General features: G+C 46.6%; 1 protein-coding gene across 1 annotated transcript; it reads right to left on the bottom strand.

The window, feature by feature from the left end:
* Positions 1 to 8063: 8063 nt before the first annotated feature.
* On the bottom strand, positions 8064 to 13726 carry LOC135379212 (uncharacterized). The gene is made up of 11 exons (XM_064612456.1): positions 13547 to 13726; positions 13436 to 13485; positions 13166 to 13322; positions 12210 to 12351; positions 11939 to 12148; positions 11691 to 11861; positions 11488 to 11619; positions 9543 to 9623; positions 9368 to 9479; positions 9182 to 9311; positions 8064 to 8222 (listed from the first exon to the last, which is right to left on the bottom strand). The coding sequence occupies exons 1-11, from the start codon at positions 13709 to 13711 to the stop codon at positions 8100 to 8102; spliced, it is 1473 nt and encodes a 490-aa protein (XP_064468526.1). The 5' UTR covers positions 13712 to 13726; the 3' UTR covers positions 8064 to 8099.
* Positions 13727 to 13782: the final 56 nt, after the last annotated feature.

Here is a 13782-nt window from a genome sequence, read left to right as displayed (position 1 = left end):
GGATGCACCCTTCTCTCGAGTATGAAGAAAGCATAAAGCGAACAGATGCGCACGAGAGGACTGTCTCCTCGAGAAATTGCTACTGTTGAAATGGAAATGAAGAAGATAATGAAGATATCTTTCGTGATAATCCGCGTCTTAGAGTTGAGTTTCTTGGGTAAAGTATTACTGGTGTAATACACTGAAGTGTTAATATTATAATGCTGGTGTTTGTCGAGTATTATGTTCTAAAAGCGATAAAACCCCAGTGCAGGGGACTCGGACAGACGAAACACAGACGAAGCACTGTGTTTCGTGTCCCCTGCACTGGGGTTTTATCGCTTTTAGAATGTACCACCAAACAGCCCGGTCTTTATTGCTTTTTAACCTACTGAGTATTATGTATCTGTATTATAATACAAAACATGATTATTACTGCCCACCCCTAATGTATGCTCTCTTTGTACGTAGTTCGGTAGGCAACGTTATGTAGCTGACGCAATACGAAACCACAGTTCGGGCACAGGACGAGGAATTTTTTTACATTTAAGGGGCACTTTTGATATATATGTGGATCATTACATCATGCACCCCATACGCGCCGACTGTGGGGCCGGAACTTTCCCAGGGGGTACCAGGTCCCCTCCGGGAATTCTACCCAACTGATACTCAAGATGAACGTTTCGAGGGGTATCCTAAGAACCGCGTGTATCATGAGCGAGTGACCATGAAAGCCCCGTAAAAATTTGCCTAAAAAAAGACGGGTCTCCGAAGATGCGCAATGAACAAAATAATGAAAAAAATTGTGTTCCTTCACGAATTTTTTTTTGCGGACGATCTACCGAACGGATTTTTGTTCTGAAAACGGCTACGATATCAGGTCACCGAAAAGGAACATATGTTCTCATTGGGAGAACTTCGCATCTTTTATAATTAAAAAGTTAATGAACGATTTTTATGTAATGAGTCATTTGACGGTCGAGCAACATATGGCCAAGAACAACCGCCGGCTCAGAGATGATAGAAGTGAAAACAGCATGTCTATATAGCCTTTGTAGTATTTTTTAATGAAAAATCTGTATCGCCTAAAAAAAGATACCCTGTACATGCATTAGCACGAGCCTCAGGTGTCGAGCGCTCTCTTAGCCTGTCTCCAACCATAAGCTGCTGTAACTCTTCCAGGGTTTTTAAGTTACAGCTGCGTATGTAGTAGCTAAAATAGTTTTCGATCCGTACTGTAAATTGGTCCCAGGTTTCCTTGCCACTGAGCCTCGAATGGAGAAACAATCGTTGGTATTCGGCTGCGGATAATCGTAGGCCCTCAAGGATTTTGGTTTTCAGAGCATCGCACTGTGTTCTCTCCGCTGACGACAATCTGACAAGTAATGCCCTTGCTCCGTCATTTAAAAATGGGTGCACCGACCCCGCTCTCCGTTCTTTGGGAACATTGTACGCTTCCAAAGTGGCCTCGCGATCTCCTCAAACCAGATGGGCACCAGCGACTCTTGGCCTGCCATTGGCGCATTTTGTCCTCCTCTCCACAGGGAACTATGTTGTCCTGACGTGCATTGGCTCCTTCTCTTGCTAAGGGTTGCATTTCTAAAACGATCCGCCGTCGCTCCATTTCTACTTCGGCTATACTCTCAACCTGAGCTCCATCAGCCTGGTCTCGTCACTTCCTGACGCCGCTGAGCCTGTCTCACTCGTCTGCGCAACAACTACCAACTTAGCCTGTCTCTGCTGATCATCCATTCTCTCCCAAATTATACCCTCCGGTCATTATGCCTATAGAGTACGTAACGAATCAGAGACAACCGCCTGTGTATTAGGTCGATGAAAGCTTTCCAACGATGCTGCGGTCGCGTTGACACGTTCAGAGACAGTCCTTTTTCTCTGAGATCCTCCAGCGTCAGCGTCCCCTCGGAGCCTTTTGATGATCGTTGCCGATGAGCCCGTTGATCCTGCAGATCCAAGACCTTTGTTCGACGCCCTGTTCAGCTGTTCAAGGACAGCGCCAAGGCTGTCTTGCGGTCCTACGAAGCCGTAGTTAGTCGCAACCCATTTGGCTGGCTGCCTTCCCTCGCAGAACGTCCGGTCGCACCCTGCGCCAGTGGGGTTACAATGTTCCGTGGATAAAGGCACTCGATATCGGAGTAGATGCATCCGGCCTGTTGAACACCGCTGCATCTTCTCTGCGCAGGACACCCTGCGAGGAAGACGTTCGCACAACCACCGTCTGGAGAACTACATTTATTGCAGGAAACTGGTGGACCGTAAGGTTCCACTCCGAGCCCGTGCGTCAGTCAGTGCGTCGTGGTCCCTTCGTGTCCCCTGCACTCAGGGGCGGATCCAGGGGGGGGGGGCCTGCCCCCCCCCCCCCCGAGACATACCTCTACCCCCCATTCCGGCAGATTTTCCTGCTACATGGCGACCCCCCCCCCCGTCTTCTCTCTTTTTTCAGTGCCCCCCCCCCCCCCGAGGATCTTCCCTAGATCCGCCCCTGCCTGCACTGGGGTTTTATCGCTTATACTATATACTTATACTAACCGCTATACTTATCGCTGATACTAACCGAACTGTTGACTTCATCTGTTCGTGGGAAAAGCTTACATCCTGTTACGTACACTCCAGCGTATACCAGAGAATGTTGGCACAACTCAGTGCAGTGTTGGCACTGTTGGCTCAGTGCTCTAAGTGTAGCCAAATGAAGGAACAACACCAGTCTACGTTTGGTCTGACCAGTGCGAACATACAGAACAGTTGGTTTAGGAGTCAGATGGAGCTGGGGATACTTGGAGTCGGGCGTTGTCCGTTAAGTGACAGTTATCGTGAAGAAATACTCCCGAAATTCAAGTAGACTCTTTCGAGCAGAGACTGTTCTTCTGGGAAGAAGAATCGTTGTTGGAAGTACCGGTATATTGAAGTATTTGTAAACAAATGACGTCATATAGTGTTCGACAGCGCCACCAATTTGGTTAGAGTTGAACTACGCTCAAAGCTAGGGGAGAATAAGGTCGCGCCCGAAAGCCACGGTCTTGAGGGGATTACGATGGTCTTTGAAAGGGACGCGACCTCCAGTCCTACTTTTCTTTCAATAGGAGGCAGCCAACAAGTAACCGTTCGTGGAACCTAGTCCCAGCCCTCCCCTTCCGATTAGTTATAGGTCTCCGTCTGTCTACCAACGTCATGATGACGTTTCTCAGGTAGATATCTGTTGAAACAGGGACTTTGTTTCAAGGGTTTTCAAGGTTTCCCTTCCAGTCTAGACTGCAATAAGTAGGCGGTAATGAAGAAAGAACACAGGAAGCTCTATCACGAGGTCATCAATGAGCGGGAAATCTGCCAAAACAAGCAGACACCGTCACTGGTACTTTGTGTTGGATAAACGACCTAGATATTTCGCATTGGTTGATGTGCGGAGGACAGTTCGCTCTTGTTAGTAACGTTCGGACCAGTGGTATGGCCAAGTGGACAAAACATCCGCTCAATACGCCCTGCAAGTAGGATTGCCACCAGGCCGGTATTATACCGGCATGGCCGGTTATTTGCTCGCTCTGCCGGTAGGAAGCTGATACTGGCAGCCTTTTGCCTGTATTTGTGGCTCAACACCTTTCATAGGGGGCTTTTACGGGGTTTTCCTTTCAACATTCCACTACAGCTTGAATAAATCTGGAGCACAGACACAACTCAGTTGTCACGAGCCGTTTTGTTAGTTATTCATTATTATTATCATTGTTGTCTTGAGCGAGTACGCTCGTTCTTTTCTTTCTCTGTATACTCTCTTCACCTCACCCACTTCCCTTTCCCGTGAACATTTCCTCCTTTCCCTCTATTCCACTTCCTCAGCCGGTATTTTTCACTACGAAAGGTAGCAACCCTATCTGCAAGAAGCCGAGCGTTCTGCGCATATCTCCTCTCCCGTCTACTCCACTCGGGAAGTCCCATTGGCTACGGCGGCACCCTCCCTCTTCCCTCTCACTGCCTCCTTTCATGCGCAGAGACGCACTTGCACAGCGTATTGGTGGTTACTCCAAAGGCGGCGAGTTCGAACCCTACCTCTGACTGTGCTGTCTGAGGTTTTCTGATAGACTTTCCAGAGAGATGTCTGCCCCCAGATGACAGGTTGCACTCTGACCCCCATATTATACTCCCCTTTCCTGAAGTTGTCCTCTCTCCATCATGTCCATATCTGTACGCCGCTCATAGACAAAGTTGCTTTGCTGTGCTAACGCAGAGTTTTTTTTAAAAAGTAATGTTCAGACACCACAGTGATGTGATGGAAGTAACGACATTGAGGAATGCCTTTTATTGAGCTTCCACACGAAGAAGTAAAATAAAATCCTAAAGTATGTTGTTTCTGCGGTCTTGAATACGGCTGTGATGCTGGCAAGGCCATGGATATCCTGGATGGTGATGTCAGTGGGCGTAGTTATTACGGAAGCGGTTTTTAGGAGGACATCATAGATCCGTAGACTGATATCTTCAGCACCTTCATACTATCCGTGACAATATACTGGTGATACTAGCACGTCTTGGTCTACCAGTCCTTCCCATGTACAGAACCATCTTCCAACCCTCCTGGGTTCATTTGGTCTCAGACAGAGCTATCAGTACCACAGCAAGATGGTAACTTCAACACCCATATCCTGCTCATATTGGAATGATTTAGAAGCAGGGATCTATTTTTGTCCTTGTGCTCCTAGAAAGGATAGAAACAGTTGTGTCAAGTGACCATTCATATACAGTCGCTGAAACAGTTGGGTATACGAGATGCACCACAGCGCATGTTCCAAGTATTCCTCGCCCTGGATTTCTTCTAATGCAGAAGACAATTCAGCACTTGCAGGATGAGCCCTACTAACCTATCTAGTTTAAGCGATTACAAAGAAGCGCACACAGAAGCCATTACCTGTCCACACACTTGCAGGAGCAGGTTCAAAGATGTGGAAACCAGCATCAGAAGTTGCTCAATTACTTCTGCCACAGCAACTCTACTTGTCTGAAACAGTTGAATTACCATGTATAAGTAGAATCTCGTTAATTCGAACCTCCGGATAATTCGAACTCTCGTCCGGAAGCAGAAAAGCGGGGCGCGGGCAAGCGGCAATATGTAGCTGAGGTGGTCGACAGGTTCAGACGTGTCTGTGTGGGCGCGCCATGGGTTATGAAAGCTGTGCGGAGGAAGCCCGAAAGGCTCGTTTTTGGCTGAGGATGCTGTCTTGCGTTAGCGCTGTGGAGTTCCCAAAGGGTTTTCAAGTCCGTCGGGTCCACCAATGACCATGTCGACCGTGACTTTCCCGCATTTTGTTCTGTTCGGGGACGCTTTGACCTTTGAGGACAGCAGCAAGAAGCTTACGCGAACGCTTGCGTTTCTCCCTCCGTCCCCTCTCTTACTGTTGAGGCCGCGAAGCAACACCTCCTAGATAGTAGAAGGCCTGCGCACGTCACACGGGGAAGAGAAAAGCTCGAAGCAGCTCGCAAAGCTCACGCAGGCCTGCGTGAGTTATAGGTATAGAGCGCAGGCCTTCTGCTATCTATAGGAGGTGTTGCGTGAAGGGCGTGGCGTCCCTCGCTTTTATGACTTCGCGACTGTCAAAATCGTTCTACAACCCGTTCACTGGCATCGTTTATTTCCCTAACTGGCATCGTGTCAGCGTAGACGTCGGCGTAGAGACTTGGGCTCTTGATTGATGCTTATCGCATCATCGACGCCGCGTGCGCCAGTGGTTTATCCAGAATCCCAAGAATGGAGGGGTGGGTCATTATTGTAGTTACGTCATTACAGCTTAACATATCATTACCGACATGTGTCTAAAGCTGAATTCACAAGGGCACCCCCTGTAGGGGCTACACAGGTGAAACAGTTAGGGAGGTGTCACTGAACATTTTGGGAGTGTTGGGGGTGTATAGGGGGGTCTGGATAAATCACCGGCGTGCGCCAGCCGAACTACACTAGAGGACCGTGCGGACTGTATCGACGAAGATTAGGACGATCCACGCCATGAACCAGTGCCTTTGCCAAGTGCATCTGATGTAGCATCGGCGCTGGGTATGACAGCGCGCTATTTTTGCGGAAAATTCGGACGCCGCGCTTTTAATTTGGTTCAAATCGAAAGCGATGCTAACAGTCTCGCTCCAGGAAACGGTTGCTTCATAATTGAAGTGTAACCCGCGTATAACGATATTGACGGTAATTACGAATTCCATCGTTATACGGGGTACACCGTTAAACGAGGGCTGACCTAAATAGCGCGTCCCCGAAAAGTCGCGCTCCAGCCCGCATATAACGATATTGACGGTAATCACGAATTCCATCGTTATACGGGGTACACCGTTAAACGAGGGCTGACCTAAATAGCGCGTCCCCGAAAAGTCGCGCTCCAGCCCGCGTATAGCAAAACAAAAAGAAACAGATGCTTCAAAAAAACGCGAAGCTGTGTGACATCGCACTGGCTTGGAAAAACAGCGACCAGGACTCTTGGAAGGGACCAGGGAACATATCAGGACAACTTTAGGCAACATTACACGTCACCATTCCGCAAGTCTGCTTCACCTAGCGCCTGCGTGCTTTAGGAGAAGCTCGCTTTAGAACAACATCGTTAGACGAGTACTCGGAACCGCAGTCTCCGTCGCTGTACGCGGGTCGTTCCCCCCATAGAAACAATGTATATTTTGACGGTAAAATCATAAAGCATCGTTTTACGGGGGATATCGTTATACGAGATAATGTTATCCGCGGGTTTTACTGTAAATGATTTTTTTTGTGAACATATAAGTTTCGCATTTCCTTCAAAGTCGTGACGGCCAGGACGCGCTCTGGCTGTTTTCTCCGCCGTAACCATCGGTTCGGTATCGGGAACGAAACGCGGATGGTGGCGGAGTTTGGCAGCAGCAGCAACGATTTCAATTACGCCAATATCATTTAAACGCATCCTAAAGTGAAACCGGTACCGCGAACGTATAACAAGGCACCTCTGTCTGCACGTGCTCCCTGCATAGCGAAGCCCCCTTCCAGAAGAGAAGTCTTTCGTTAGTTCGAACTTCGCTTTATTCGAACAAATATCCCAGACCCCCTCGAGTTCGAATTAACGAGAGTCCGCCACTTTCAGTTCGTGGCACTAGCCAACAGCACCTAGATGCACAGGGCTTGCTCACAGAATATCCTCTTGTCAGCGAGCGATGATAGCGAGTAACCTTGCAGTTATATTGCCAATAATTTTGCAGGGTTATGACTGCTGGCTGGAAACATAGTGATGTTCGCATCAGGTACTGCATGTGAAATGAGCTCTGAAGAGCTCAATGCTTGTAATAAGATGGTAGATTATTGTAGTTCTCCACGATGTTATATAGTAGCGGCAATGTTCCAAAGACTGCACTTGTACAGTGCTGGACAAAAGTTTACAGAACACGCTTCGGCGCATTCCTTTCTCAGAGTCACACGGTAGCAGCGAATGGGTACGTACGGACTTGCAAACAACTTGTGACTGGGTATACCTAGGCATTTTTCTATAAGTTCGTACGGTCCCATTCATTTCTAGCATGTCACTCTGAGAAAGGAATGCGCTGGAATGTACCTCCTCAAGTTCATCACACTTGCATGAGTATGCTGTTACTTTGAGTAGGCCCTGTCTTGTGTAGGTGCATTGACATATAAGCACAAGGAGGTCACCACATTACAAAATCACAAATTTGCCGGGCAAAGAGGTTGTGGCTGCTAACTCACTGCGCTTTCATGGATGGTTGCTGCAGTGATGCTGAACTTGTCAGCACAGCAAGTGAGGTCCAAGCATAGCCTTCCCAACTTGCTGGCGTGTCTAACATGAGAGAATAGTGTCCCACCATTTCATAGCTCTGGTTTTACTAAGCTGAAATCCTATAAAGCCAGCACTTACGCAACATGCTGCGCTTGTGTTTCAAGATGGGATTGTACGATACGCAGTTCTTCGACGAACCTCGCGGTCGTCAGAGACAGCTTGGTTACGGCACTGCGAGCATCCTGCAAATTCTATAGCAGCATTAGGAATGACACATATATGCTTCTCACTAAAACCAGCCTTGGTACAACACTAGAAATGTTTCCTTGCACAGTTCAACGTAATCCCATAAAAAATAATCTTGAATTAAAATGAGACAACCTTATCACTTCTTAGCTGTGATGCCAAATGCTTCATCTTGACAGCAAGTGTGCAGACTGAGCTGTTGTTCTGTATCCACTGCCCCATTTCTGTATGCCCTATAGCTTCCTGAAAGTGTGTTGTAAACAAGATTGCACAGATATATATGTACAGGGTGTCCCAGCTAAATGCGAACGTATTTTTAAAAAATATATATATCACTTTTTCCGAAATGAAATCAATTTCAATATAGTCAATGCTGAAGGGCACTCCTTAGGAGGGCATTAGCAGACTCCTAAGGCAATGTCTTAATTAACTTTCGATAATGAACTTTTTAATTATAAAAGCTACGAAGTTGTCCCAATGAGAACATCTCATCTCTTCGGTCACCTGATGCCGGAGCCGTTTTCAGAACAAAAATCCGTTCGATAGATCGTCCGCAAAAAATTCGTTAAGGAACACCATTTTTTTCTCTATATTTTATTCGTTGCGCATCTTCGGAGACGCGTCCTTCCTTCACCCCCAATATGAGAGGGTGAAAGAGCACACTATGGCCTCTTGCGTCCTGGTAAAAGATTAAAAGAAACCCGAAAATGCAACCCAAGGTAAGAACAGTTGCGATATAGAGTCACCCGATACATTTGTTTTGTTTCCGCAAGTTAAAGCTCATCTTCGACGCATGAGGCGGCACTGTGCTCCTTCACCCTCCCACATTGGGGGTGAAGGAAAGACGCGTCTCCGAAGATGCGCAACGAAAAAAGAAAAAAAGAAAAGGTGTTCCTTCACGAATTTTTTGCGGGCGATCTATCGAACGGATTTTTTGTTGTGAAAACGGCTCCGGTATCAGGTGACGTAGGAGGTCAGATGTTCTCATTGGGACAACTTCGTAGCTTTTATAATTAAAAAGTTCATTATCTAAAGTTAATTAAGACATTGCCTTAGGAGTTCGCTAATGCCCTCCTAAGGAGTGCCCTTCTGCATATGCTATATTGCAATTGATTTCATCTTGGAAAAAGCGATATATATATTTTTAAACAATATGTTCGCATTTAGCTGGGACACCCTGTGTATATACTGGCCTCTCTTACCTTACTAAGACGTATTGTGTGCTTGAGTCGTTGCTGCTCAGTCATCTGCAGGATGGATGCCAAACCTTTATTCCGAAGAACAGACGTCTCGAGTCTTTGGGATACTTGGGGCAAGTCCCGACAACTGAAACTATCAACGCAGCAAGAATTCTACTTAACTGTGCTTTGCCATCAAAGTGTATTTACCTGGGAAATATTTTACTGACGTCTTTGCGTTGAAATGTCACGGAAGTCACGTTATCCGACACAGGTCCAATTGTGCTGTCTTGCACAGAGACGCGCATTTGATTCAGAATTTCTAAAATAAAATTTTACGCGTGTTAGTCTCAAGCTCAGGAGCATGCTGCTAGGTGCAGTTTACTTGTGACATCCAAGACAGGGCACGTGTCCTTGGAGCTCTCAACATCTTGCTCTTGACAACTTAGCTTTGTGGAATCGGCCTCTGGAAGCAAATTTAACTGTAGGAGTGGTGACACTGCTGCAGCTCAGAAAATAGCAGAAGCTGAGCAGGAATGGACCTCTGGTCAGAGTGTAATGCCTAAGGCCCACGGTTTCCTGCTGCGGCAAATTCGAAATTCTGCGGCACCGACTCGTAAATTCCGCGGTTTTGCACGGAGTAGTCAACGGCTGCTTGAAATGGGAAACACTTAATTTTCTCGGATAATGTGGTAACAAAAAATAGTTTATAAAATTACAGATTCGAAGCACTGTTGCGGCTCAGCATTAGATACATGATATCTACAGAGGTTATAGGAAGATTATAGGAAGGAGCTTACAATACATGCCCTGTGGAAGTTACATCTTTAGGACACCCTTCTTGTTTCTGGGCTGTAGGCATTATTTAAGAGTCTAGGCAAACTCGCAAACATCAAATCAAAATCCCCCACTGCCTCCGCTAAACTGCACACGGGAGGGGCGCCGCCCCTTCCTCAGGCGGAGTATGCACAATAAACTTGGGCTAACGTTATCTTAAGCTAAACTACAATGTGTCCGTGTTGGTCCTGCAGTATGGGCAATTTCGTAAAGCAGGCTTCATCTCGTGCAGGGAAGCGTCAGGTGAAGTCCACTTTCGGGAGGTGTCGTTCGTGTTCGGCGAACAGTCGGATATATTCGGAAATCTGAATATTGGGTATTCGATTCGCGAATGAAATACTTCGAGTGATTGATATTTAATTCGAAAACTCGAATAACTGCACACCCCTAAAAATAAGGGATTCCCTGAAATTCCTCGCCAAACAAAGGATTCCGCGATATTTCGCAGAGACCCCGGGGCCTTAGTAATGCCTCTTCAGCAAATTACTCTAGTTGCTTCCCGAAACAAACCAACATGTATATCGTTGTCGCTGCGCCAGAAACCTCCCATTCAATCAATCAATCAACCAACATGTATAGCACTCAACCACAAAACTCGGAGCTGCGAGCGCTCACCAATAGTCATGTCCAGATTGGATTGAGGTGCATTACATGTGAATCGGCGGCCTAAACTCCCGTCTCTTAAGTACACAGAGAATGCTACTATACTTGGCACCAGTAATGTTGTGCTTGCATCTAACGTCTCCTAAACCATTAAAGAAGGTCCTCCTCTGGGTAGTTTCATCACCAGGAGCGGTACACTACCCTCTCACAGCATGGGCGTGAGCAGACGACATTACGACTTCGTAGTCACGATGTCGTCTGCATCAACAAATCATCACGGACGGTTTCTAATGCAGAAACGCCTGTAGGTACCAGCTGCAGTCGCTTAGTGGCTTAACGTGATCGCCCTCCGTGCCGAGACTGGGAGGTGACCCAGTTTTCGGGGGGTTTTCCCTCGGGCACAAATGTTGGCACAGTTCCCTGTGAAGTTGGCCCAGGACGCATGGTCCCCCCTGCGCAACGCGTAAAATTTCTTTATTTAGTCCTTTCTGTGTTGGTCTTATCACGGTTTTTAATAGTGCTATTTACACGTTATTATTGATCGAATCTATCACATTAACATTATCTTTACTGTTTTTTTCTCTTTTTTTGCAATTAACATGTTATTGTTACGTTATGTATGTGTTATCGTGCCCAATCCCCTCTGTAATGCTCCCCAGAGCCTTGAGGGTTGCAGTAAATAAATAAATAAATAAACATGCCGCTACACCGGCAGGCTATAACACGCCGCCAACTAACCAAGCAACTCGGCAACCCATGTGGTTGATGATGGGTGGGCTTCAATTGGCGATCGGGCCTTATTTAGTCTAGGTGGCGTTTCTGCATTGCGCATAAGTGATTAGAAGGGACATGCAAAGCTCAAAATAGCTCATCGAGAGATTTGAAAGTACCTCCCGTGAACTCGACGGAAGACAGTGGCAGGTGTTCTCTCAATTCTTCCCGCAGTCGGCAAGCACAGCCACGGACCACCTTGGCCCTCTTCAGGTACCTTTCTTCCGGTGCATTCTTCAGAGCTCTTATCGCTACCACAGGGCACATTTGTTAGGTTCGTCGCATGCTCGCAATATATAAATAGCTTTGGAAGAGAACAGACCTACTGCCAGGTGGTCAACCGCTACTTGTAGGCTCTCTGGAATCCCGACGTCCTCGAATACAACTCTGCTAATGTCGATCGCGGAAGATGCGACAGCCACCATCTTCTTCAACGCAGAACAACGAGCGTCCGAGCGCTCAAGCTGTGCGATGCCACACTTCAAGCTGATGTCTGGAAATAAGAAAGGCCGCAATAATCTTGCCCGCACGCCCACGCCAGCCAGTGGAGCCCGGTGCCGGTGAGCTTACCGAGAGCGTCAAAGAACGTATCGGGGTTGCACAGATGTAAAAGGTTGCGAAAAAGGTTTTTCGTGTGAAATTCCCAAGCAACCTGCAGCTGGGACAAAGTGGTCTTCAAGCCTCGGTCGTTGGTGTCTGTGGCGAGCGCAACGGCACCCGCAACTAACTCGGGGTCCAACTGCTCCAGAGCTGCTTGTTCACTCAGCAAGCTGGTCACCCCTGCACGAGAAGCGACATGTTTTCAGTCAGCAGACTATACTTTGGGGTAATTTATGCTCACTTTGTTCATCCGTAGAACAACCGACAGCCTGCTGGACAATATTGTACACTTGGTCGACGGCTGCACAAAAATCCACGACTGATCCTTTAAATCCAATAGATAAGTCTACAGTTCCATCCCCTGCGCTGCCGCTTTTCTGCTGCTGAAACGACAGACCATTGAGGCACATTGAGTTCCACAGCAAATTAATGTTGAGCATGAAAGATGATAGTTATGTTAATGTTAAGCATTTTGTGGGATGCCCCGCGTTGTAGTAGATATACTCAGAGATGTGGAATTTATTCGACAGAGGGAACTCGTTACCAGTTAGGTTACTGGTCATGAAAATTAACTTACAGTTCCTAAGCTACTCTGGGAAAGTAACAAGTTACTTCCATATTACTTGCTGCGACAACAAGAACAACAGCTAGATAACGGTGACGACACGAGGTGTTTCACCACCGTGGTGTGGTGTGTAAAACCGTAACTTAAAAACCATAACTTAAAAGAAACGAAAACAACAGTCGCGGTAACGCAACCTGAAACAGAAACAAATGTGGGCCAGTAACGCAGGCGGTAATGGAAACGAAAAATATTCTGTTTCAATACACTACTTGTAGTTATGTCGTGCTGCTTATACGTGGCCGTCGTCTGATTAGGGAGGGAGGACACAGCTCGCGACGACTGCAAACAAGAATCAAACAAAAGGAACTTACCCCCAAGTTACTTTGACAAAGTTACCTAAAAAAATGAAACGCGTTCCTCAAGAAGCTACTAGACATGAAAGAACTAATGTTCTGAGGCTGGAACAACATAGAAGGGACAAATACATACAAAGCCTCAATTTGCCTAAGAAATTAACGATGAAAGATTAAAGTCTACTAGAGTTAAAAAGCAACGAGTTAAGCTAAAAGTTACAGAAAAAAAAAGTAGCTTAGTTACAGTAACGAGTTACCCCTAACACTGGATATACTTACACGTGCGTAGAGTTCGGCAGCTTCGAGCAGCCTTTCGAGTGCGAGTATTAGCCCCATATAATTATCCACAATCAGTTCTACCACGGCTATGTTTATCGTTGCCTCAAACCTTTCCAGGATGCTGGCGGATTTCTTGTACTGTACAGCCTGCTCACGGCTGAAATGGAAAGATGTTGGCACACAACTGGACAAGTGCAACTCAACAAATCTAACAATCTGACAGGAGTACGTCCATTGTTAATCCTCAAGCTGAAGGAAAGACCCGCCTACCTCGATATACTGGTCTGCATATTTTCTAAAACTGCTTTTTCCTGAAGAACCTGCACAGTGATGTGGAACTGTAGTTTTGGGAGGAACAAACCAGATACGGTGATAAGATACCTCTTTGCAGGCTGCATAAACCTTCTGCTTGGTGTCTCCGACAGAGAGTTGATACAGAGACATGCCATGGGTAACGAGAGCTTCTAATAGAGTACTTAGCTGACCGTCTTTTGATGTTTCAAGCAGCAGGTAGAGTACCTGCAAAGAATTTCCTGCATGTTTCATATTAATCGAAAAACATTTCACTATTCAATGTGAAACAATTACGAAGTAATAAAATGTTACGCTTTACTAAA

Source organism: Ornithodoros turicata, chromosome 1 (assembly GCF_037126465.1).
Source record: "Ornithodoros turicata isolate Travis chromosome 1, ASM3712646v1, whole genome shotgun sequence".
Taxonomy (NCBI): Eukaryota; Metazoa; Arthropoda; class Arachnida; order Ixodida; family Argasidae; genus Ornithodoros; species Ornithodoros turicata.
This window is presented reverse-complemented; position numbering and strand designations above follow the sequence as displayed.